This window comes from Poecilia reticulata, chromosome 18, assembly GCF_904066995.2.
Source record: "Poecilia reticulata chromosome 18, P_reticulata-male-v2, whole genome shotgun sequence".
Classification (NCBI taxonomy): domain Eukaryota; kingdom Metazoa; phylum Chordata; class Actinopteri; order Cyprinodontiformes; family Poeciliidae; genus Poecilia; species Poecilia reticulata.
In genome coordinates, this window is record NC_088847.1 from 27,005,035 (window position 1) to 27,030,329 (window position 25,295).

At 40.6% G+C, this 25,295-nt stretch overlaps 1 protein-coding gene, 1 long non-coding RNA gene and 8 other non-coding genes across 10 annotated transcripts; 1 reads left to right on the forward strand and 9 right to left on the reverse strand.

Annotated features, from left to right (window-relative positions):
- Positions 1-567: 567 nt before the first annotated feature.
- On the reverse strand, positions 568-5,858 carry LOC103480927 (uncharacterized). Its single transcript, XR_014084579.1, has 11 exons — positions 5,737-5,858; positions 5,012-5,046; positions 4,758-4,805; positions 4,505-4,552; positions 4,252-4,299; positions 3,947-4,031; positions 3,002-3,080; positions 2,752-2,799; positions 2,489-2,535; positions 853-915; positions 568-655 (listed from the first exon to the last, which is right to left on the reverse strand). It is a non-coding gene; the product is annotated as an uncharacterized LOC103480927 (long non-coding RNA).
- On the reverse strand, positions 727-818 carry LOC145549000 (small nucleolar RNA SNORD14). The gene has a single exon (XR_014084941.1). It is a non-coding gene; the product is annotated as a small nucleolar RNA SNORD14 (small nucleolar RNA).
- On the reverse strand, positions 2,338-2,430 carry LOC145548981 (small nucleolar RNA SNORD14). The gene has a single exon (XR_014084925.1). It is a non-coding gene; the product is annotated as a small nucleolar RNA SNORD14 (small nucleolar RNA).
- On the reverse strand, positions 2,620-2,712 carry LOC145548977 (small nucleolar RNA SNORD14). The gene has a single exon (XR_014084921.1). It is a non-coding gene; the product is annotated as a small nucleolar RNA SNORD14 (small nucleolar RNA).
- On the reverse strand, positions 2,873-2,965 carry LOC145548978 (small nucleolar RNA SNORD14). Its single transcript, XR_014084922.1, has one exon. It is a non-coding gene; the product is annotated as a small nucleolar RNA SNORD14 (small nucleolar RNA).
- On the reverse strand, positions 4,120-4,212 carry LOC145548979 (small nucleolar RNA SNORD14). The gene has a single exon (XR_014084923.1). It is a non-coding gene; the product is annotated as a small nucleolar RNA SNORD14 (small nucleolar RNA).
- On the reverse strand, positions 4,373-4,465 carry LOC145549001 (small nucleolar RNA SNORD14). Its single transcript, XR_014084942.1, has one exon. It is a non-coding gene; the product is annotated as a small nucleolar RNA SNORD14 (small nucleolar RNA).
- On the reverse strand, positions 4,626-4,718 carry LOC145548980 (small nucleolar RNA SNORD14). The gene has a single exon (XR_014084924.1). It is a non-coding gene; the product is annotated as a small nucleolar RNA SNORD14 (small nucleolar RNA).
- LOC145548982 (small nucleolar RNA SNORD14) lies at positions 4,879-4,971 on the reverse strand. Its single transcript, XR_014084926.1, has one exon. It is a non-coding gene; the product is annotated as a small nucleolar RNA SNORD14 (small nucleolar RNA).
- Positions 5,859-6,752: 894 nt separating the features above from the next.
- On the forward strand, positions 6,753-24,291 carry LOC103480926 (tripartite motif-containing protein 2). The gene is made up of 14 exons (XM_008436125.3): positions 6,753-6,957; positions 13,166-13,758; positions 15,848-15,996; positions 16,872-17,052; positions 17,159-17,418; positions 17,496-17,634; positions 17,858-18,043; positions 18,622-18,817; positions 19,029-19,132; positions 19,221-19,388; positions 19,475-19,643; positions 19,860-19,930; positions 20,016-20,156; positions 20,241-24,291. Exons 2-14 carry the CDS (start codon positions 13,660-13,662, stop codon positions 20,391-20,393), a joined length of 2,016 nt encoding a protein of 671 aa, XP_008434347.1. The 5' UTR covers positions 6,753-6,957; positions 13,166-13,659; the 3' UTR covers positions 20,394-24,291.
- Positions 24,292-25,295: the final 1,004 nt, after the last annotated feature.

Genomic DNA, 25,295 nt, shown 5'->3' on the forward strand with positions numbered 1-25,295 from the left:
GTAAAGCTTTGTCATTAAATAGCGAATCTTTATACAAGGAAGATTAGGGCAACAGAAAGGATTTTAGATGTTAAGTTTCATCATAAAATTATGCAAGGACCAGCTTTTTTTCTTACCAAATCAACTTCTGGTAACTTTATGACTTGTGCCCGTTAAAACGTAATCTTCCTTCTGCCAGTATGACTTCGTGCTTACTTTATTCTTGGAATATAAAACAAGTCATAGTCTGACCTAATTTACCATCATACCAGTCATGAAAGGAAAAAAGTCTTTCTAGAAGAAGTTATACTTTTATTTTGCTTTCTTATCTATAAATGTCACTCCTCACCAGAAAAAGTAAAATCTAAAATAAATCTTTAGAAAGTACAAGCCGTCAGCCAAAATCTTAACAGCCCCATTGGTTAAAATCTAAAAAGTTCCCATACATTTATTCTCAATTTGTTCCATCCTAAAATAATAAAAAACTAACATTTTCCAGGCCTTTGTTTTAATTTCTCCATGTTAAAGTTAAATCCAGATGAATGAAAGCGCATAAGCTTCGTCATGCAGAAATAAAACATTTCTCAGTTTCATTTACATCAGACTTTATTAATAAATTACAAAATAATCCCAGAGAACAGCAGCAGTTGTCGTCGTCCTCACTGAATCGGTCCATCTGTGGGACGGAGACAGGAAAACGTAAGAAAAATACAGATTTGATTAAACCGTTACAAGCAGAAGTAAAAGTCGCTCAGACATCCAAGGAAGGTTTGAACCATCTTAGGTCTTTAGACCTCTGGAGGAAACTGCGAATGGAAGGAAGAAAATCATCACAGCGACTCAAAATGAAAGCAAATATAAACCTGGACATACCATCAGATTCATGAGGTTCGTAACCAACGGTGACGATCCGGCAGTTTAACAACATTTCACCACCTGGATGAGGAAAGAAACGTCTGGTTAGTGGCTTTCTTTGTTGTGGACTGAACAAAAAGAGGAAATCTGCCCTCCTTCATAATGCTGCTTTTTAGCAATACTTCAGAAAAATGATATTTTAGGGATTCATTTCTATTCTGCTCTCCCTTAAACTGAAATATACAAAGTCAGTCCGAGAAGCGGACGCATGTCAAACTGATCCTCTGGCAGGAGAAGACAACTGGTGGACAGAGTCCATATATCAGGACAGGGAAACTCAATCTGAACACTTCAAAACCTTTTTTATACAGATTGTAACAGTCATTATGCTGTTTGGTTCCTAGAGATGAGTAGGTATCGCCTCAAGGGGGCGCCTATTTCCTTTGTTGTTGCACTATTGTACAGAAGAACTAGTCTTCCATTTTGTTGTAGAAGAGAACATAGGTGATGACGAGGTGCAGAGCGGTAAACTAACGTTACTTTTCTCATGTATGGAAATATAATGCTTAGTACCGTGGAGATCTGGCTGTATGTGGACGAAGTTAAATAAATTGAAAGCGTGGAATACTTCAAAAGTGCGTCCTGCTGTTTTGGGTTAGAGTGGCTAACCGCCACCGCTAACTCCTTCTCCAACCTCTCGCCGCACCGTCACAAGATGAGGATTAGACTCACTTAAAAAAAAGTTTTTTGAGACAAAGTTAAATTTATGAGTCATAATTGAGATTTAAAGTCAGAATTTCAAGCAAAGAGAAAAATAAAGTTTTTTTTCCTCAACCACTGGTCCCAATCCTTTTATGCGTTTTTAAGACCACAATGAATAAAAATTTAAGACCCAACAAAAATATATAAAGCACTTATTTTACAGAATGGTGCCAAGTTTTGTTTTTTTTTGCACAGAATTGATATCAGCAAAACTGGCAATAAATTTACATTTGGTCATGATGGACACAAAAGCACTAGCTAGCAAGGATTTGTTAGCAGCTAGTTAGCGGTAGCCTCAACAACCTCGAGTCACAGAACATAAGGATGTTTAAACATTTGCCTGAGAAGTCGCAAGAAAAATAAACTACATATAATACAAGATTAAATAGTCCAGTCAAGATAAAATTTAACACCTGTGATTAAAATTACCAACATTTCTTAATGAATTCATGACAATTTAAGGCCTTAAATGACTTAAGTTTTTTTCCTAGGGATGCAGACACCCCGAGTTGTATTTGGCTCCACAACAGAGTCGACTCAAAAAAACGTAGACCTGTTTGGATTAGACCGAGCCGCTCAGGTCTCATCATTAACCAGAGCAGGAATCAGAGAGACCAGCCCAAACGTTGGACTGGACTTCACTACACAACCGATCAATTATACACATTTTGTCCCAAACGCAGCAGATTTAGCTTAGGACCAAGAAACCTCTTAAATGGTCAAATATATATAAATTTTTTTTCGCTCAGACATCCAAGGAAGGAATGAACCATCTTTGGTCGTTCGACCTCTGGTGGAAACTGCGAACGGATGGAATAAACGTCATCACAGCGAACAGACATCGTCCATCACTACACATAAAAAAAAAATCATCAAGACGTCAGATGCTAACCTGCAAGCCTCCTATACTGAAAGGCCTTCTCGCAGAAACTCCTCCACCTGAAACAAGCAAAAAGACATTAGATTTAAAGCAAAGGATGAAAAAAAACCTGTCAGATTATTACACCAAATAATAGTTTGGAGTCGCTCAGACATCCAAGGAAGATTTAAGCCATCTTTGGTCCTTGAGACCTCTGGTGGAAACTACGAATGGCAGGAAATGCGTCATCACAGCGACCAATCAGACACCTAATAATGTTTCATCACAATACTAACCTGGAGGTTTTCACTGCAGCAGCTGCTTTGATGCCACATAATTATTCCCTACAAGACAAATGAATAAACATTTAGTTATGATGTATAAATATATGATTGCACAATTAAAAGGTTTTAAAATTCGCTCAGACATCCAAGGAAGATTTAAGCCATCTTTGGTCCTTGAGACCTCTGGTGGAAACTACGAATGGCAGGAAATGCGTCATCACAGCGACCAAAACAAGTTTAAAAAGAACAGAATCAAACTTACCAGTTAGAGGAGCAGATGTCGGCGGAGAAAGACCAGCAGCTTCATCGTTTGGCGAGAAAAACGGCAGGAAGAATTCAGCCTGTAAACAGACGAATATGATTCATTTTCCCTTTCATGGTGAAAATGTTTGGACTAAAAATATTGTTCCAACACTCGGAACCAGCAGCACAGCCACATTTACCACTCATTCTTAAGACTTATTAGAAATATTTTCAAATTTCTAGTCACCAATTATAATATAGGCAAACTCATTTTTGAGGTTCTAATTTTAAAAGACTTTAAAGCAGGGACCCTAAATGCCAGTTCTCAACATCTAGGACAGTTTCTGCTTTGAAAAATTGTTTCCAATTATCACCCTGAAATCACTAAGTCACCAGGATTTGTTGCTTTCTAACATGGTTCCAGAAAACCTGCCTTTCACAGACGTTTAGAGCCCCGTTTTAACAAATGCTGTTCCAATTGACATCCATGTTACAATTAGAATTGCATTCAATTTTCAGTGGTTTTCCAGATGCCTTGATTAAAGGTTTCCTATATCTGTAGTTTGGTAGTTTGATGGCGCCCCCTGGAGGTTTAAAAACAAAACAGTTACAGGAAAGTTTAGGAAATTTATGGTATAAAAAGTGATTTGCACCGATTAAAACCCATCAAATATATCTAATGAATAAAGCAAACACCACACAGGTGATTTACCTTTAACATGATCTTTAAAATAAAATATATTTCCCAAGTTTTGCAGAAATCCTTCACCACATTTTGAATGCAATTACTTTAAAACAGTTTAATTGAGTTAAGGTGGAAACAAAGAAAGGAAAATGCTTATAATGTTCAATAATTTAAGTGAAAACTATTTGATTATACTTAAATTGAAATGTACTAGTTTTCATCTCCACACCTTTCAGATTTAACCATAAACAAACAGATCTTATATCATCAATTCTCTACCTGAGGAGATGCTTCTGCTCAATACATCTCTCATCATTGTGGTAGAGGTCAACCGAGCCTCTACGGTGGCTGTGTGGGCCATTTTCTGTCCCAACCAACAACAGAAACCTGTGGAAACAGTTGTTGTCAGAAAAGAACCAGAAAGAATAATATAGTCTGAAGAGGACAGCAAGTCGCTCAGACATCCAAGGAAGATTTAAGCCATCTTTGGTCCTTGAGACCTCTGGTGGAAACTACGAATGGCAGGAAATGCGTCATCACAGCGACCAATCAGACACCTAATAATGTTTCATCACAATACTAACCTGGAGGTTTTCACTGCAGCAGCTGCTTTGATGCCACATCCTTATTCCCTACAAGACAAATAAATAAACATTTAGTTATGATGTATAAATTTATGATTGCACAATTAAAAGGTTTTAAAATTCGCTCAGACATCCAAGGAAGATTTAAGCCATCTTCGGTCCTTAAGACCTCTGGTGGAAACTACGAATGGCAGGAAATGCGTCATCACAGCGACCAATCAGACACCTAATAATGTTTCATCACAATACTAACCTGGAGGTTTTCACTGCAGCAGCTGCTTTGATGCCACATCATTATTCCCTACAAGACAAATGAATAAACATTTAGTTATGATGTATAAATATATGATTGTACAATTAAAAGGTTTTAAAATTCGCTCAGACATCCAAGGAAGATTTAAGCCATCTTTGGTCCTTGAGACCTCTGGTGGAAACTACGAATGGCAGGAAATGCGTCATCACAGCGACCAATCAGACACCTAATAATGTTTCATCACAATACTAACCTGGAGGTTTTCACTGCAGCAGCTGCTTTGATGCCACATCATTATTCCCTACAAGACAAATGAATAAACATTTAGTTATGATGTATAAATTTATGATTGTACAATTAAAAGGTTTTAAAATTCGCTCAGACATCCAAGGAAGATTTAAGCCATCTTTGGTCCTTAAGACCTCTGGTGGAAACTACGAATGGCAGGAAATGCGTCATCACAGCGCAGGAAGTGAATGTAGCCAGGATCACATGGAGGAGACTAACCTGGTCTGAGCCGCTGCTGGTTCAACACATCAATCCTGCAAAAAAAGAGGAGAAATAAAGTTATTCAGAGCTACACATCAATATACATTCTCCTAATTAATGTAATAAAATAAAGGTAACATAATATGATGTTTGAGCCACAAGTTGGCTTAGTTTCCTGCTCATTAAGAGATTTTTCTAATTTTATAGGGTTTCGCTACAATGTTTCATTAAAGATGTTAAATTTAGCCACAAAAAAAATTATAAATCATGTTATTTTACTAAAATAGGGAATTCATAATGAACACACTTCATTCTACTACACATGTTCAGTAAATTAGTTCTGTAATAATCTAGAAATGTTTTGTTTGGTCCATAGCTGGACAGCAACAAAATCTACAGCTCTTACAGATTATACAGGTTGAAGCCACAGAAACATGGCAAAGCTACAAATACATCATTTTATAGAAAACTTCTGTAAGTTTATCGGTAAAACGCAAAGAGTTAAACGCAACTTCATCAGAAAGTATCATGAAATGAGCTCGTGATGCGTCACAACGTGGAAGTTAAAGTTCGCGACAGAAATGAGCGTGGAACAATCCAACTCCATCCACCAAATAAACTCGTCATCTCGTCTTCACATTATCAGATGACGATTAATTGTAGCACATTTAAACAGACTGATATTAAATTATACATTTTAATCTATGAGATAAACAAAAAATCAGCAGTAAAGACAGAGTTACCTTCTCCTCTCGCCCGGCTGTAGTAAAATGACCGAGGCAACGTTCCGTCGCTGCTTAAATACGTCATGGCGGACGGGCGCCACCTGCCGGATGGGAGGTGAAGTGGGACAAAATCTATTGCCGCAATATACTGTTTAGATCTTTTCTCTTCTTTTCTTTTCTTTTCTTTTATTTTCTTTTCTCTTCTTTTCTTTCTTTCTTTCTTTCTTTCTTTCTTTCTTTCTTTCTTTCTTTCTTTCTTTCTTTCTTTCTTTCTTTCTTTCTTTCTTTCTTTCTTTCTTTCTTTCTTTCTTATTTTTTAACAAAAAACAAAAATATTTAGAAAAGTTCCAGAGTTTTATCCAAGGGTTTTCAGGTTAAATCGATTGTTTATATTAATACATATCGTAAGCAAAATATTTTATATATTTTCAAATACATATGCTTTTATATTTTACATTTTAGTTTCTTTAATAGTTTTTCTTATGTTTTGTGAACGTTAGTCTGAGTTAAAATTGGACTGATAATGGTAAAATGCTGATTTTTCTGTTAAATGCATTTTCAGTCACTGAAATACTTTTTCATTATATAAAAATGCTTCCAGCAGCTATTGTACACCAAAGTGTTTATGTTTTTAATCAATCTGAAAATCTGATGTCCTTTAAAATGTTCATTCTTTAAATTAATTATTGTATTTTTTTATCCTTTCCTGCTTGGATTTCTTAGATTTTACGTCTTGTTTTATTACTATTGGTACTTTAAAACATTTAGTTTTACTACTGTTTTCAGTTTTTTTATTATGATATAATATTATATAATGTTCTTGCTATACATAGCTACCATCTATATCTGCAAAAAAAAAGAAAGAAAGAAAAACCTTGTGACTATTGCAGGTCAAGAGACACTAAAATGAAAAGAGTGTCATTGAGAGAGAGAGTATGTGGACATATGGACCAATCCCCTCTCTCCTTTTCCCTCTATCTTGCTCCTGATTGGATGCTCAAAGTGCAGATTATTTAACCCCCACAGCCTCCATCCCTCCTCCTCCTCGGTGGCGGCTGTTGCTGCTGCAAGCTGCTGGTGTTGCCGTGACGATGATATCCTCCCCCTCTTACACACACATACACACACACAGACCAGGAGGAGAGGAGAGGAGAGAAGAGGCAGCAAACAAGACGGTATCATGACGCGATGGCTTCAGGCTGGAAAACAGACGCTCCCACTGATGGCCTGGAAAACAGGGTGAGAGCTGGATGCATTTCCTGACGACAGAAGGATGGATGGATGGATGGATGGAGGGGTGGATGGATGGATGAGTGATCGATGGGTGGAGGAATGTTTGGGGGTGACAGCAGCAGCTGTAGCATGCCTCAGAGAGGGGGATGATGCAGAAAGGACTGCAGGATGGGAGCAGGGATGGAGGAAATGAGGATGGACCGACTGAATGCAGCGCAAACTGATCAGCTATCTGTGGATACATAAGTGTGTGTGTGTGTGTGTGTGTGTGAGTGAGTGTTCGGTGTGTGCTGTCAGGCCTGCACGCACACGCTAGCATCCTGTCTGCTAACAGAAACAGAAGGTACGTCACTTCTCTGAAGTGAAACTGAGGTCTCATCACAGCGACATATTCTGTTTATAGGAACATGCAGCTCCTGCAGGATTCAGATGGATCAGTGATCAGATGCAACCGATCGACGGATTCTGCAAAAAAAAAGATGTTTAAAGCTGCAAAATCCAGCTGAGTGAGAGGAAATGAGCGCAAATAGAAAAACACGGCTGAAAATATCGCAAAAAATATACAAACATCAACATAAAGGGGAAAATATGACGTATCATAAATTCAACAATAACTGTAATTTGGAAGAGATGCAGAAGACAAATCAATTCAAAATAAAGTCGATAAAACAGCACAAAAGCTTCATAAACTGACTCAGATTGATTCCTAAAAAGCAGCTAATGAATAAATGTTAAAATGACAGAACAGTTGAGCCAGAAACTCTGAATAAAAAGTTATAAGAAGATAAGAACAAGCAAAAAGGGAACTTGAAGTAGAAATAAAATCAAATCAACTAGAAAGAGATAAAACATGAGAAACACAGCAATGAAACAGCTCAAAATATAACTAAAAGAATCAAAAATGGCAACAAACGAGACAAAGCAACTTTAAAAACATATAAACATATTTTTTTCTTTTTCTCATGTGGATTTTTAAAATAAATGTTACAGATTGGCTTTCAATTTGAAGTGTCAGATTTCAGGATTCTTCCAGATCTTCAAAACAGCTACAAAAGATTATCAATTAAAAACAAAGTTATTAGTTAAGCCACTATGAAAGCATACAGTCAATTGCCACATAACTAGATTATTCTGTGCATAACCTCTTTCTGAATCCCACACATGGAAATCCCAAAAACACTGCAGAGATGCTGGGATACTTTATACCTTCAACACTCACAGCAGCAAAACTGAAGCTTCTTATCGATTTCATCCCCGAAAGGGAGAAGAGGAAGAGTAGTGTGGGACCAGTACGTGATGAATGAGTGATTACAACACAGAAAAACAGAAAGTGGAAGCGAACATCCCGTGGGAACGTCAGAGGAGACGGATCTGATGAACCGAGTGTGTGTGTGTGTGTGTGTGTGTGTGTGTTGTGTTTTCTTTTTGTTGATTTATGGACTTTCCACCAGCAGGTTTCCCTGAAATTAGTTTTTATTGAGCTTTGCAATCAGGTGATGGAGCCTCGTCTGCTGATCCAGACAGAAATAAGCAGTTTTTCAATTAACTGAGTGAGTTCTGGTTCGTCAGACGAAGCTCATTCAGTCATGAATGAACTGGATCGCTGCAAAAAACAAAACAAAACCCTGAAATTAAACAGAGATTAACCCATTTTCAAAAACTGGATGTTAAAATGTTACTTGCTTCAGAAGGAGAAAGTATTTTCTCTTTTACTTGTAAAAGTGCTTGTTATGTGGGGTCCCTCAGGGCTCCGTTTCAGTCCCCATTTATATCTCATTGCAGAAATTTGCTCAATCATTTCCTGACATTTAATTGAAGAGAAGCGACCTTTTCTCCCAAGACAAGGTCTTGTCCTTTGGCCTGTTGCTGATGTGGTGAGATTTATGTGATAATCAAGCCAGCATGCAGGTGAAACCATTTAGCGGAAATGTCAGTGCCTGCTTTAATGTAGCGAATTAAACACACATCGTACCACGGACGTGGATGGTCTTTATGTTTAGAAATCAAACGCTGACCTGAAACACAAACCTGTGGAACTGATTCGTTAAACTAAAGTCTGAAATCAGCTCTAATCCAAGACGTTTGGTACCAAACGTTTGAAAGTCTCTGAGTTTTCGTGCTTCTAGTAGGAGACGATGCCATCATGATAAAGAGGCGCAACGTGTCTCATTCTGAGTTAAACGTTGACCTTTTAAACTCTCATTTAAAGTAAAACTCAGCCACAATTATTATTATTAACGTCCCTATATGTGAATAGATATCAGAGGTCAGCTGTTTTCATAAATATTTTGGAGTGTTTAATGTTTGTTCTGCCTCACTGTTGTACGCTAAGAGCATCTGGAATCATGTCTGGCTGCAGAACAGAGAGGATTATGATTTTATGCTTGTGTGGCCACTTGAAATCCATCTTATCTTTTTCTGTGTCACTAATAAACAAAAGCTCTCAGGACAGACTGCTTCTCCAGTGCCGTATCCATGTGTGCATGTCGCAGCGCTGACCTGAAAACCTCCATCTGATTGTGTTTTCATGAGTTTTATCAGTAAGAGTCAGCTGCTGTGAGGCCACACCAACAGATTACACCACTATCGTTCTGCTGCCACATTGGTGAGCCTTTTGTTGAGCCTCCTCAGTTTGCATCGGTCCAGTAGGTTTCGCAGTCTTTAAATGGTGTGTCTGATTGCTTTTAGTCAAAGAATGACAGCCATATTTATAGCTGTACCCCATATAAAGTAGAGACAATAGATGACAGCAGCAAAGCAGTTGTTTCAGGAAGAAAGTGAGCCAGTCTGTGCAGCAAAGAAAAGTCCAAATAATGGCTGAAAATGCAAAATCAGATACAAAAGTACCAGCTATGTTATTAGGTACACCACCTGTTAGAAAATCAGCAAATCCTGTTGCAACAACTCAAAACCTCCAGGTACCTAGAAGCAGAAAGGACAACCAGCAGAAGTTCAAACTGAGCATCAGAAAGGACTAAGATGGAAGTGACTTTGATTGTCTCGTAGTTATTGGTGTAAAAAGTTCAGGTTTGCAAAGTAAAAACACCCAAAGAGCGATGAATGAGGATCAAAATAACCCGTCAATGTCAGAGGAGGGGCTGCACAGTGGCGCAGTTGGTAGAGCTGTTGCCTTGCAGCACGAAGGTTCTGGGTTCGATTCCCAGCCCGGTCTTTCTGCATGGAGTTTGCATGTTCTCCCTGTGCATGCGTGGGTTTTCTCCGGGTACTCCGGTTTCCTCCCACAGTCCAAAAACATGACTGTTAGGTTAATTGGCCTCTCCAAATTGTCCCTAGGTGTGAGTGTGTGTGTGTGTGCATGGTTGTGTGTCTCTGTGTTGCCCTGCGACAGACTGGCGACCTGTCCAGGGTGACCCCGCCTCTCGCCCGGAACGTTAGCTGGAGATGGGCACCAGCACCCCTCCCGACCCCACTGAGGGACAAGGGTGAAAGAAAATGGATGGATGGAATGTCAGAGGAGGATGGGCTAACTGGTTCAAGATGACAGAAAGGGAACACTAGCTTAAATGAGAACTTGTCACAACCAAAGCATGCAGGATACCATCCCTATATTCACGACCTTGAAACACGTAAGGTCACACAGATTCTCCAAAAACCAGAGTATCAGATTGGAAATCCGTTCCGGTGAGTCTCGATTCAAAACTTTAAATCATTTCATAGAAAAGCTGAAGCAACATTTTCTGGAGCATGAAACAATCAGCTCCTCTCAAACATCCCTCTGAGTTTCTCCTTTGTAAAACCCAAAACAAGAAGGGCTTGAATTGTCTGCAGAGCCGTGACAGCCACAGACCGTCACCAGACACAACCCACTGCTGGAGAGCGTCCCACAATCCTTTGCTGCATTGTAACATCAGAGCATCAGTGAATGGAGATGTGGGGGTGTGCATCCTGGAAGACTTCAGAGGAATCTTCTGCTGTATGATGTGTGTGTGTGTGTGTGTGTGTGTGTGTGTGTGTGTGAGCTGAGCAGATGTGTGTTTCAGACATTAGCAGTGTGTTTGTCTGCAGGAGGTGAGGCTGATCAGGACATCTCAGGGGACAGAGGCGTTTGAACTGGATTACAAGCAAAATCACGCAGAGCTGCAACCCCTCCCCTGTATGAATTATTCACCAGAACATCGGGCCTCGTGTTTTCACAGAGACTCTGGAGCAGAAACTGCTTGGCTGGCAGAAAGTCAATCAACAGACACGTCTAAGGAACCAAACCTGGTTCATGAAAGTTGTTTCCTGCAGCTGAAATTCATATTTTAGACATATTTTCTGATTAGAGGTTTGATCTCCTCCTGGCTGAGGCCCAGACAGATTTCTTGTTCACACCTAACCGTCATCATCATCATCATCACAATGTGTGTGTCGCTGATGAAGAGGGGAGCCGGCGACCCAGAATGCTCTGCAGCGTCAGTGTGAACTCATTCACATGCTGAAGGATAAATATAGGGGGATTAAAGAACCCGTCGCCGCTTCACATTTTCGTTCCATTTCGTCTTGTGGGTTGGTGTCACCACACCCCCACTCCCTCTGTGCAGTCTGTTGCCATGGAAACCCCAACCTTTCTCCCTCCTTTCCTCTTCTTCCATCACTTTGAAGTCGGTTCGGTGACCTACATTAAAAGCTCTTTATTAGTTTTTGACTTTACAAGTTCGTTGTGAGGATGGTACCGTGGCAGAGGCTTTCCCTGCTCTGCGGGCCGCGCCATAACGGAGCTGTACATCAGTCTGAGAATTGATTCTTTGCTCTGTTGTCATTTCTTCAGTGCATACATGCAATAAGTCCTGTCGCTGTGGGGTTTAAAGGTGTCTTCATTGGTTTTGTGTGAGCAGTAAGTTAGTAGAGCCAATTCAGAAGGAGAGAAACCGTGATTGAAGCAGATTGAAATCAATAAATCCTACAGATAGAGAGAATAATCCAGCCATCCATCATACACACCTGCTTCTGCTTCAGGGTCACATGGAGGCTGAGGTCTATCTCTTAGCGAATTACCGTCGCTGTTATGATTTTGGACAGTGAGAAGAAGACGGAGTACCTGGAGAGAACCCAATGCATGCAAGGAGACACTGCAAACAGCTGCACAACCTTTCAGACCTCTCTGGATTAATGCTTGCTAAAAAATAATGCATGACAAAAATCCCAGATCTTATCTGATGTCACTTTTATTAAACTTCACATCAGTTTCCCCCTTTGCAAACTTAAAGCTCAGATTTCATAACCAAAAGTATTTATTTATTTTGGCCTTTTTTCTTTCTACTTTGCGTCTGTGTACTTAAACCATCGTTGTCACTTTATTTAAAACTGTAAATAACTATAAAAATCTCACATAGTTTATTGTAAGCGTACATTTCTGAAACCTTTGTTTAGCATCCTGGTCCATGTATTTAGGTTGTGATCCCCGTTTGGTCAATCAGTCTCCAGGTGATCGATTACTAATCGTAGTCATAACTAGTTTACCTGGCAACAAATGATGAGAAAAATATGGAAAACTACTTTAAAGGTGGACATGAATGTTTGGCTGTGTGAAAGCGTGGATGGTACAACATACTCTATGTGGCAGAAAGCTTTAAAGTCAGTCACAAAACGACTAAAACTACAAATATGAAATGGAGGGCAGCCAGATTATTGATCGCTTTGTTCTGTAACACCTACTTAATTAGCATATGAAAAGATGACAGCTGGAATATCTGGCAGATTTTCAGACATTGCAAGATTTCAGTGCTTCACTGTTAAATGATCAAGTCATCAAAATTAAACAAGTAAATTTCAAACCACACAGGCAAAAATACACGTCAAAATAGTCAGTGGATCAAGATTGAGGCATTAGTAGACTGCCACCTGGTGGCCAGTTGGGGGAGCTGCAGACAGGAGCGTTTCAGGTTATTTAATGGAAACCTCAGAGCTGCTCAGGCCTGCAGAGGGGGCCTAGAGGTGATAATGGGTCTGGGGATTATCTGCAGTACTGAATAAAATATAAATTTAATGTGTGTAGTATTTTATACCCTTTGTCTGTTAGCATGATAACAGATAAAAACACAAAGGACTAAATTATTCCTTCTCTGTGTGAGCCAGCCTGCTGGTGTCGCTGATCGTGTCTGCCGTTCAAATGAAACATGTGGTCAAGATTTTAATTATTTCTCTACATGTTTATCTGTCTTTCCATCTAAATCTTTAACTCCAGTCGTTGTTTTCTATGTTTCTCCTGCAGGAATCGGTGGATTCATCCTCAGTCCACTTCAAATGAAATCAGCTGAACTGATTATAGTTAAATTACTCCTGAAGGGAAACAATCTGCTTCTCACCTGCTTCTTTTTGGTGTTTCATTGGACAAATAACCATCTGGAGCTGGAAGAGTGGTTTACATGCATGGAATCCATATTTAATCAGGAATGTGGGACAGAAGACTCTCAGATCTACAGAAGAGTAACGCTGATGTGGATCACTGACTAAAACCAATCAAACCTAAGATCAGTGCAGATCTTTTTTATGTTCAGAATGTGCCAACAGTTTCTACTGGAGTGTTTCTCCAATTTCTCCTGAATGTACAATGGAGTAAAACACAGAAAGAGTCGGGATAGAGAACCTGTCAGAAACCAAAGCAACAACAAGCCCTCAGCTTGACCGTGAAGCGTCTTCCCCTGGCTGCGGCGCGGAGGGAGGGGCGTGTGTGGAGGTTCCCCCCCAGCAGGCTGCCGCGGGCAGATGGAGGCCCACCAACACTCCCCAGATAGCAGCAGTGAGGAGTGCACCGTCCTGGAGGCTGCGCCCTGCAAGAACAGCTGCCTGCAGCATGCAGGGAAGGTGAGAGCTCCTTCAAGACGACACCAGATACCAACGCAGGAACTAGGGGTGGAACGACTACATATTTTTTTTAAGGTCGACTACATCATGATAATAGTGGAGTCGATGTCGACTAGTCGCGGTGACGTCACAATGACGTAAGCGCAAAAAACCCTCCACAACTACTTGGAGGCTTTATCAGCTATTTTCATGGCAAATATTGACACCCTCCTCCCCTTCTTCCGCTTTTACTGCATAATTGCTCTTTTAATTATGCAGAATTAAAAGAGCAATAAACAGATCATTCTTTGTGAGCAGCGGAGAAAAGTTCCGGGTCTGACTTTTTTTTTTTTGCTTTTTTCCAAACATCGGCTCATGCTGATGACCTCTGGATAGTTACTCGTATAGGAGTCAAATTACCACATGGTGCTTTTGGAACATCACAAACCAAACGTATTATGAACGGATCCCGTTTGGTTACAGTTGAATTCAACGAAACCACCTGCTGCGCAGCAGGAAGCTCTGCTGACTCAGCAGCGGCTCTGAACCGACATGCAGAGGTCGCCTCTATCAGACCCTCCGGATGAAGCTTGGACTTAGTTTCCAGATGTTGTCAAACCACATTTTTATAAGAGCTTAAAGCTGCCAGGTTAAAAACTTCAATACGGAGGGTGACGCTGATCAGTTGGGGGGATAAAAATGCCTGACATCATGACGCGTTGTCGCAGATTACTCCGGTAGTTTATTTATTTATTTATTTTTTTTCGGCACTAGTTTATTTGACAGCAATCTGACTGTAAGGGGGCAGAGAGAGCGAAGCGGGTCGAGAGAGGCACGATGGGCCCAGCGAATGTAATTTACAGGTTCTCTTTGTTAAATTATTTACATTTTTATACAATTTGAGCTTTCTGACGAGCTCACCTAGTCCATCTTCTTTCATTTCCTTGGAAAAATCTGTTTTGTCATCTGATTGCGACTAGTCGACTGGCCCAGAAAAAAGTCATTGCAGAGAAAAGAATCGACTAGTCGACTAATTGGTGCAACTCCTAACAGGGGTGGGCAATCCTGGTCCTCGAGGTCCCACAACTCTTAATGTCTCCCTGATCCAACACACTTGAATCCAACAGCTGAATCACCTCCTCAGAGCGGTCAGGTTCTCCAGAGTCCTGCTAACCTCGTTATTTGACTCAGGTGTGTTGAAGTGGAGACACATCTTGCAGGAGTTCGGCCCTGAGGCCTGGAGTTGCCCATCCCTGCTCTAGCATGAACCAAACAGGACATTTAAAAAAGACACAATATGAAAGGAAGAGAATAACAACATTAAAAAAGAACATTAAACCAAAAAATACAACAGTATTTACATCAGAGATTTATAATATGTGTACCTTGATAATAAAATATGTGAAATAGATATAATGTGTTCAATTACACAAAATGAATGCATATATTAATCCTAATGGCAACATAAATAGTCCTTTATTGGCGGATGCTACAGATGTAAGAGGGGTTGTAATGGAATAATGTGCTCTTCACCCCTTTTGTGCTTTAGATTGTGTCTGAAAATGAGATCATGTGTCAGCATGATCTCATCATCAGATTGGCCAAGCTGCTCTCCTACAGGCGTCTACGGCGCCATCAGGAGACGTCGCTGATCCTGGAGACGATCTAAGTGTTTCTTCCCCAACGTAGAACTTATCTGCTCTCTTTAGCATGAAAGATTAACCTCCTATCCTTAACAATAGACAAATGGCCAGACCATCTGAATGGGCTCCACAGAATCCCTGATGCAACAATCAGGGATTCACACCTATTGTCCAATCAAGTCGCTTTTCTCTGACCAGAACCTATAAAAGAAAGTCAGATGTTGGTCAGAGCAGACGGACTGACTCCTTTGAGTCTGTATTTCTGTTCTCACCTTGTGAAGTTTCAATACATATCTTATTACTTCTCATCCAGACTCTTGCTAAAATGATTTTTTCCATGACAGGGGTGGGTGTAAAAATAAGTTCACACTTCTACCCACTGCTTTGAACGTGCAAATAGACTTTACTACTTTTCCTTTGCTTTGTTTGTTTTTAATTTATTTTGTTTGCATATAACCTGCCTGCAGGTGGCTGACCTGTACTGCTCGGCCTGTGAGTGTGCCCTGTGTGAGGACTGCTTACCGGCCCATGAGGATCACCCCAAGGTGGCGCTCATCCAGGCCCTGGAGCAGCACCGGAGCCGGCTGCAGGAGAGACTCGGGGCGGTCCAGAACAGGTACCAGCAGAGAAACCCCGAAGACCATGCATGAACATTTATATGCTAATATTTCTGTTGAGATCTAAAACAGGAAAAGGAAATAATATAAATGAGGTACAGCTACAGTAGGGGTGACCAAACTCCAGTAGGAGGTATCTTGCATGTTTCAGCTCTCTCCCTGGTTGTTAGCATGCCTCTGGTGCTGGTAACAAGAACTAAAACATGCAGGATACTGGCCCTTTAGGACTGATGCTGTGATCCAGTTGTACTCATAAGAGCTCAAATCTGACTTTCCAGTCAGAAAAATCCACTGGAACGCCCCACGAACTGGGATTTCCCTCTGGGAAACTGGAGCATCCCCAACTTCCCTCAGTTATGACTTGTAAGGCTGACTTTATGATTCAATATGGCCGCTCCACACATCAATAGTAGGAAGATGTGGCCGGAAGATGTTTATTTTACAAGACACACGTGTAAAAGTGAGTCTAAAATCATTGTTAAATGTATCGCCTGCAACTCTGAGCTGAACTAATTAAAATGATGTTTGCTAGAGGAAATTAAAGATTAAAATGATGTTTGTAAGGGCTACTGCAAACAGTGTCTATGGACGCCGCCATATTGGAAATCCAACTTCTTATTTACAACTGTTTTACCTTGAATCTGATGTAAAATCCAGTTCTGAGTTCCCACTTCCCAGGAAACTGAAACACAGCGTGGTGGTTTTGGCCTCCACTGAGCAGCAAATGGGAAAACGCTGACATCTGGTGGCCATGTGGGGAAACACAACACATGAAGGGCACACAATTTAAGTTTGTTTAAGAATGAAAAACATGAAATGGACAAAAACAAGAACAGTTAAGTATGAAACTATCCTTTTCCCTTCTCCTCTGCAGGCTGCCCCAGATTTCAGATGCTCTGTCCCTCGTTTCGGAGATTCTCCAGCAGCTGAACAACCAGAGAGCTTCCATCGAAGAGGACATCCAGTCCAGCTTCGAGGACCTGCACAAGCAGCTGGATGTTCGGAAGAGCGTCCTTCTCATGGAGCTCGAAGTCACATATGGGCTCAAACAAAAGGTGCAGACAGATGTAACAGAGAGTATTTGCCAGTCATTTGGACAGGGCTCTGACTTTGCAGGAAGAGAGACTTGGAAGTATTGAAGAATGATCCACCTGTCTTTAGGTCCTCCAAGCCCAGATAGACAACCTCACACGTGGAGACGGGGACATCACGACCACCTGCACCCAGACGGAGGAAGCTCTGGCTGAGGAGGCGAGCGTGGCGACCCTGGAGGTGGAGCATGAGCTGGAGGAGAGGCTGAAGGAGCTGGCTATTCTGAGAATGCCGTGCCAGCCGGAGGAGAACGACCAGCTGGACCTGGTGATGGAGACAGACGGACTGAGGAAGTCCATTCACAACTTGGGGACCATAGTTACAACCAGGTGACGAGACAAACAGAACAGCGAAACGCTGATTATCCTGTAGCATACCCTGCTCTAATCCTGATTTTCTTCTTTAGCGCTGTGGCAAGTCAGAGCGAAGCCATGGGCACCGGCTTGGAGCAGTGCATTGTGGGACATCCTGCTTCAGTTACTATAGTAACAAGAGACAAGTCAGGGGGAGCCTGCAAGACTGGCAATGCCATCTTATCAGCTGAGGTTTGATTCAGCGTTTTAAAAAAATACAGACAGAGGGAAAATCTAATAATTATTTGAACTTCAGCAGATGTGTCCATCTCTATATATCAAATAATACTTCTTATTTCCTGGTGTAACACAATTATAGCAACTGCGAAGGGATAAATCAGTCTACAAATTAACTGCATGACTTTATTTTCTTGAGAACGTTTCAGAAAATTCAGTAAAACGTGTGTTAATGCAGGTTTTCACCCCCGACGGCAGCATTGTTGATGGCGAGATACTGGACCACAAGAACGGTACATATGAGTTCATCTACACGGTGCCCAAAGAGGGCAACTTCTCTCTGGCTCTCCGTCTGTATGACCAGCACATCAAAGGAAGTCCCTTCAAGCTGACCGTCTCCAAGGCGTCAGAGGTAGAGGTCGAGGTGGGTCGGCCTAACCCACGTGACATAGGATCAGTGATTTATAGAAACTTTGTAACTTATGCTTAGTTATATGTACATTCCATCCATCCATCCATTTTCTTACACCCTTGTCCCTCAGTGGGGTCGGGAGGGTTGCTGGTGCCTATCTCCAGCCAACGTTCGGGCGAGAGGCGGGGGCACCCTGGACAGGTCGCCAGTCTGTCGCAGGGCAACACAGAGACACACAACCATGCACACACACACTCACACCTAGGGGCAATTTAGAGAGACCAATTAACCTGACAGTCATGTTTTTGGACTGTGGGAGGAAACCGGAGTACCTGGAGAAAACCCACACATGCACAGGGAGAACATGCAAACTCCATGCAGAAAGACCTGGGCCGGGAATCGAACCCAGAACCTTCTTGCTACAAGGCAACAGCTCTTATATGTACATTAATTAAGAAAAATGTTGAAAAATAATTCAGTTTACTCTATGATGCCCAAAAATTTAACCCACACTTTCAACCTGTCATTTATGAAACATGTTAAGATTAACACCAATACCCACTGTTTTCTTTTCTCTGTGGGTTTTCCAGGTGTCTCCATCCACCACCACAGCAACTAACTCAGCAGCCAATGCCACCCCGTCCACAGGCTCCTCTGACGGGACAAAGAGGCGAGGAAAGTCCCCCGGCCAGAAGAAGAAAGGCTCCAAGAGGGCCAGCAGCGCTCTGGGAACCCCACGACGAAAAACTCAGAATCCCATCGAGGACGACCTCATCTTCAAGATCGGTGAGAAGAAATGATTTCCACTTGAACAGAAAATCTGGGCCACCAATCTGAATGATAGACGTGCTAGAAGGACGTAAATACGTTGGTGATGCTTGGTACGGGTTCACAGACTCAGGAGGCAATGACTTTGGATCAATAGTTAGTACCTTAATCAGCAACACAATGGACAACTTCATGGTCTTTAGTGGTATGTTCTTCTTCTCTTGTTCAGGAACTAAGGGTAGAAATAAGGGTGAGTTCACCAACCTTCAGGGAGTGGCTGCCTCCTCCAGCGGCAGGATTCTGATAGCTGACAGCAACAATCAGTGTGTTCAGGTAAACTTCACTTCATCCAGTCTTGACATCTCACAAAGGTAAATTTAATGCTACAGGTTGCAAACTCAGAAATCCATTTGCTCCTCAGATTTTCTCCAATGAAGGTGAGTTTAAGAGTCGTTTTGGGGTGCGTGGGCGATCTCCTGGCCAGCTGCAGCGGCCCACTGGGGTCGCTGTGCACCCGAGCGGTGACATCATCATTGCTGACTATGATAACAAATGGGTTAGCATCTTCACGTGCGAGGGCAAGTTCAAGGTAAGTTGTTCAATACTAGCATTTCTTTTTCATCATGGCTGGTTTGGCATATTTTGGACATAACTGGTACATCTGCTGTGTCCAAGGCGAAACTTGGCTCTGGGAGACTCATGGGGCCAAAAGGCGTGTCTGTGGACCAAAATGGTCACGTGATCGTAGTCGACAACAAGGCGTGCACTGTCTTCATCTTCCAGCTGACCGGCAAGCTAATTGCTAAGTTTGGGAGTCGGGGGAATGGTGACAAGCAGTTTGCAGGTAAACCGGATTCTCCATTGAACTGCTGTGTACATTAAAATCTGTTAGAAACTCCTGTAAATCTAAGTATGTTTGGAGTTTACTTTAATTGTTCACTTCTACACCTTGTGAGTGCTGAAGAACAGGTATCATTTGAAGCTTTTGATTTGTTGACTAATCCTTTCACGAAGGGAAGACATTTTGACATATGATTGGTTCCTTGTTCTCGTCTTGAAGGTCCACACTTTGCAGCAGTGAACAAGAACAATGAGATCATCGTGACAGACTTCCATAACCACTCTGTCAAGGTACGCAACCGATTACAGTCACCCCCTTGTTTTTAATAGAGGCAAATCAATCACTGAACATAATCTGCTACCTTTGTGCTGTCAGGTTTTTACCACTGAGGGAGAGCTGGTGTTGAAGTTTGGCTCAAACGGGGAAGGAAACGGCCAGTTCAACGCTCCCACTGGTGTAGCTGTGGACGTAAATGGGAACATCATTGTAGCTGATTGGGGCAACAGCAGAATACAGGTACGACACTGATTTATAGTGTTTATGCAGCATATTAGCAACAAACCCCAGTTTTTTTTTCTCATTTTCATTGAACTTTCTCAGGTTTTTGATGGCAGCGGCTCCTTCCTGTCCTACATCAACACATCAGCAGACCCCCTGTACGGCCCACAAGGCCTGGCGCTGACGTCGGACGGCCATGTGGTGGTCGCCGACTCTGGTAACCATTGCTTCAAGGTCTACCGCTACCTACAATGATGAAGACTAGTGAAGAAGAGGAGAACAAGCAGGGCAGTGGTGAGAGCGGAAAGCTAAAGCTCACAACGTTTAACTCCATCTATCCATTGCATGAACTTGTCCTGATGGATTAACCGAAGGAAAGAAATGCCAAGGAAAACGTTCGGCCTCCGTCCTTACATGACCTGAACTTCAGAGGAGACGTCTAATCCTGGTGAGGTCTGGAGGAATGAAGCCAGAGTGGAATATTAAGGTGAAGTGTTGCCCCCTCCAGAAGCGTATGTCTGCAGTAATTTGCTGCAACGGATTCCTGTTTTTAATTAAAGATGTCTGCCTTCACCTAAAGCGGAAAAGATTGACCAGCCAAGTATTGAATATAAATGTTTGCGAAAAAGGAAGAAGACCTTTGTTGGAAACTTTGCTTATTAAATCTATGTTGTGAATGTTGGATTGATGAAATGTCAGTGGCATAAAGGCAGATGTAATTTGGTGGGAATGATTTGAATTATTGATAGTTTGACAATGTTCTGCCTTGATGTATCGTATGTAAAAGACAAAATAATGTCTGGTGAGGCAAAAGGGGTCCATAGCTTTGACTTTTCTCAGTTTGTTGTTCTAAGGCTTCATATCTACAGCTCAGATTGTCTTTAAGGAAACAGTCAGCTTTAACTGATCAGGCTTACAGTGGAGGTGTGACGGAAATGTCACACCTCCACTGAAGGTGACAGATAAATATCTGAGCAACAATCTTGCTCCGATATTTATCTGAGCAACGACCCAAGGAATCCCACACGATTTCACTTAATTAAAGAAGTATGAAAATATGGCCACAGAGCAGTTAATTTTACATATATACTAGAAACATGATGGATATTCGCTAATGTGGAAGAGTGGTAAAGCTGTAAAATTAAAGGCATGAATTTATCAATATTAAAACTCTGAAATTTGAATGGAAAACTTCAGAAGTTTACGAAGGGTTAGGGACCTCAGTCGTCTTTTACTACCGAAGACCCTCTCTAAAAACTCTTATAGTTACCTACTATAATAGATCAAATATACCTTAATATGCATTAATACGCGCAGTGGAAAGCGTCTCATCACTACCACTGATGCTAACATCCATGGTCTTCAAAGTACAGCCAGTTAATGAATGACGCCATTGATTGGCGTATCAATGCGTCAACATGTTTAAATTCTCTAAGCTCTGTTTTCTTTTGAATACTTCAAACATGCTTTACAGAAATATTAAAAAATAAGCACATTTTCTGTGATATTTACATCAAATAAAAAATCCATGAAAACTGAAGCGTTTGTAAGAGGATCCACTCTATATCAGTTTTTTCCCCTCTGGCCACATTTCTTTATTTTATCATGTTCAATGCTCCTACTAGTCGGCAAACTGCAGACCAATGCTGATACTCCCACCTCCATTTTGAAAGTGATGGCTCTGTGGTTGGGAGGCATTCGGTAGATTTGGATTAATTCCTTCGCCTTGGACCACTTTTAGCTTGTTGAACATTGTTTGTACATATGGATTGTTTTAATTATGGAATGTTTATTTCTCCCATAAGATTGAATCCTTTAAAGATCATGAACAATAGATTAATCATTATAAACAACTGCTTGTCTGACTCGTGGAATGGGACTTTGGAAACGGTTTCCACCCACAGCATCGTCTCTGTGCCTGGTGTGTGCGGTTGTGTGTTACACAGAGGAATGAAAAAGCTCTATAAATCTATCCTATATATTTGTGAGAACATTTCTAACATTTCCGGGTAAATCAACATTTCAAATCACTGACGTATATCTCTGCTTGTTGTCTTGGCAGCTGTGAAGAGAAGGCGGGGCTTCCAGAATGTTCAGATTTGGGTTTTCGTTAATGTCCACGGTTCTAGAACGAGTTTAGAGTTCTATCGAGTTTCGACGTCAAACTGTAGAGTTTCACACGTCATTTCATGTTGAAACAATACCTCAGTGTTGGAGAAGCATGCTCTTGTTATCACCGTATGCTTCCATTCAAGCATTTTGAAGTCATGTTGCCTTCTGTTGAAATATTTAGGCTGCACCAAATGTGGACCATTCAGGGACGGAATGCCGCAGAATGTACTGAGGATAGCCCAAAACCTGCTCTAAATGGTTTAACGCAGTGAAATTTCAAAAACACTGACGATTTTAAAGGGATTTAAAGGAGACAACACCATCAATACTTGTGTTATGCATGCAAAAATTACACTGATCTTGCAGTTTTTTTGGGTTTTGCTTTCCTTTCCGTGAGATTGTAGATGACATCCTGGAAAGATTGACTACTAAGAGGAAATGATCTGGTCCAGTCACATAAAGTCTTACCATGACAAAAATAAACAGGTTATTTTGCTGACAGTATCCAAACGTCTAAAACCATAACCAATTCATTTCAGTCACTTTTTTTTTTGCAAAATTGCAGAGTATTTTCTCGAACACCGTAATAAACTGCCTGAACACTGTATCAGTCATCAATCATGATAAATTATCAATATATTCACAGCTCCTGCATTGACTTTTTTTTAATGTCCATCCATTTTTATTGTAGGGGTCGATTCCTCTCTCAATGGTCTGCAGTTATGATGCCAATCTTAATTTTAATGTCTCTTGAGATGCTGTCTCATTAGCACAGAGCATAGAAGATCAATACTGGCACCGAGGACTCAGTGATTATCTTCCAACAACTCATAAACAACAACTCATAAACCAGTTAGCTGCCATTTAAATTATGTTAACGCTGAGCTAAAACATTTTAAATATTGTCATATCTTTCAGTGGTTTCCACAATAAATCAAAAATAGGAAGTTATTCTCTTAATCATATCTAGGCTTGACGATCCCACTGACAAATGACTTTCGTTTATTGTTTGCCATTTATTTGGTTCTTTATCTTGCAGTTTGATTGTTTGTTTCCACCGTGTGCTTTGAACTTCTTAAGTGCCCATATTGTTTTTTTATACATTTCATCAAGTTGTCTGAAACAAAATGCGATTGCTTCGCCTGTTGTGGTTGGAATGATTACAGTCTTATTTATTTAATTTCAAAAATAAAGTTTTCACGTCTTAAAGGAAAAATACAAAAGTTAGCCAGTTTGAAAACAGTGACCATTGGTTCTCTAGCTAACTAGCTAGCCAGCATGCTAGTTTTAACTTGGCTAAAACTAGCTAGCTAAACATGCAAATTAGCTAGTTAAAACTAGGTAGCTAGCTAATATTAGCTAGTTAACCATAGGTTAAACACTTACTACAGCTCACTGGATAAAATTTATGTTGTCAAGCTTTTAATTAAAACTCATTCAGTCTCTTTTAAATGCTAACTAGCTTGTGTCTTCAGTCCACTCGCGCCAGATTTACTGTAGCCATCCAACAGTTGCATGTTTAACAGAATAAGTAGATTAAAATTATAGTTCTCATCAATCTGTTGTTTCTTTTTCTATTTTGTGCTGATTGTAAGTTTGTGTAACTGGATTTTCTGATTGTTAGCAAAAGTGCTGCTATGTCTGAGAGTTTTTTTTGTCTCTCATTGAGCTGGAATGAGTTATTTTCTCATCAATGGAGTTCAAATTAGGTTATTTCCTAATTTAAACCCTGTTTGCTGGATATTCAGCCTTATTATGTGTAAATAATGAATGTGAGTAAAATGATGGAATTTCTTTCACCTACTTGAGTTGAAATATCCTATAAGATGAATCAGGTCCGTAACAGAAATACGTTTGATAACGTTATGAAAGTGATTGTTTAATTTCACGATGAAAGCCCGGACTGTAACCAGCTTCATGTACTGTTATTGCCTGCTTACTCTCTTTGTAACTACTGTCTGTCATGTCTGTTCATGTTTAAGGCCCATCTCTGGATATTCACACACACTCAACACTGAAATAAAACATTGGTTCCTCTTGGTGTCTCTTGTTTTGGTTTATCTTATAATGAACATATAATTTAAAGGGAAATTTTGAATAATTTTTGCTATTTTCTTCTGTTTTTGAATACCAAATGTTTAATATGTAACATTAAGATAAAAAGAGATTCAGAACTTGGTTATTCAAACACATTTTGTTGCTCTGGATCATTTGCCGACTTGCAGGTGATCTTCACAGCCTCTCATTCATATTTTCATTTTCCTGACCTCAAGAAAAACTCTGCTGCAGTCAAAGGTCCAAAACAGATCCTCTAACATCACAGAGAAAAGTCGAGGTAAAAACACACAAATAAACAACACAGGCATAACAATGCAAACGTAAACATACTTATCAGTCTTTTGATTTGGTCATTTGCATCAAACCAGACTATGAAAAGTGATGCTATATTTGTTAATATCAGATAACAATACGCAAGATTTATTTTCCATTTGCATGTTCAAAAGTCTGTGACAGACTGGTGACCTGTCCAGGTGACCCCGCCTCTCGCCCGGAACGTCAACTGGAGAGGCACCAGCAACCCTCCCGACCCCACTGAGGGACAAGGGTGTAAGAAAATGGATGGATGGGTGGATGGATGTTCAAAAGCTACAGCATGCATATCTGTGAAAGACCTATTATTCTGCTTTGCATGTTTCACAAACAGCACAACATAAATGTATCTGGAACAAAGGAGATGATGGCTAACCTCTCATTTCAGCTGGGAGTCATTTTCATAAGCATCAATTATCTCACTTTACTAAAAGGTCAAAAGATTAATCAGGTACAACATCAACATTAACATACTTTTAGTTTATGTTCTATATGGATATATATATAAATCTACTAGAAAATATAATTTAGGTTCTTAATCGTTGTGAATTTCCAACAATGCAATGTTTTCTGATTGTACAGCTTTTTTAAAAGTTTCTTTTTTAAAAGTGATGGTCTAAATAAAGCTTAAACATGAAAGCTTTCCAGTTTTAACAGTAAATAAACTGACTCTCG

Bases quoted from the DNA above. Each gene is read 5' to 3' on its own strand.
- LOC103480926 (XM_008436125.3), top strand. From the start codon at position 13,660: ATGGAGGCCCACCAACACTCCCCAGATAGCAGCAGTGAGGAGTGCACC. The intron at 19,931-20,015 runs GTACGCAACCGA...TTGTGCTGTCAG, and splicing joins TCCATAACCACTCTGTCAAG to GTTTTTACCACTGAGGGAGA. The intron at 20,157-20,240 runs GTACGACACTGA...GAACTTTCTCAG, and splicing joins GGGGCAACAGCAGAATACAG to GTTTTTGATGGCAGCGGCTC.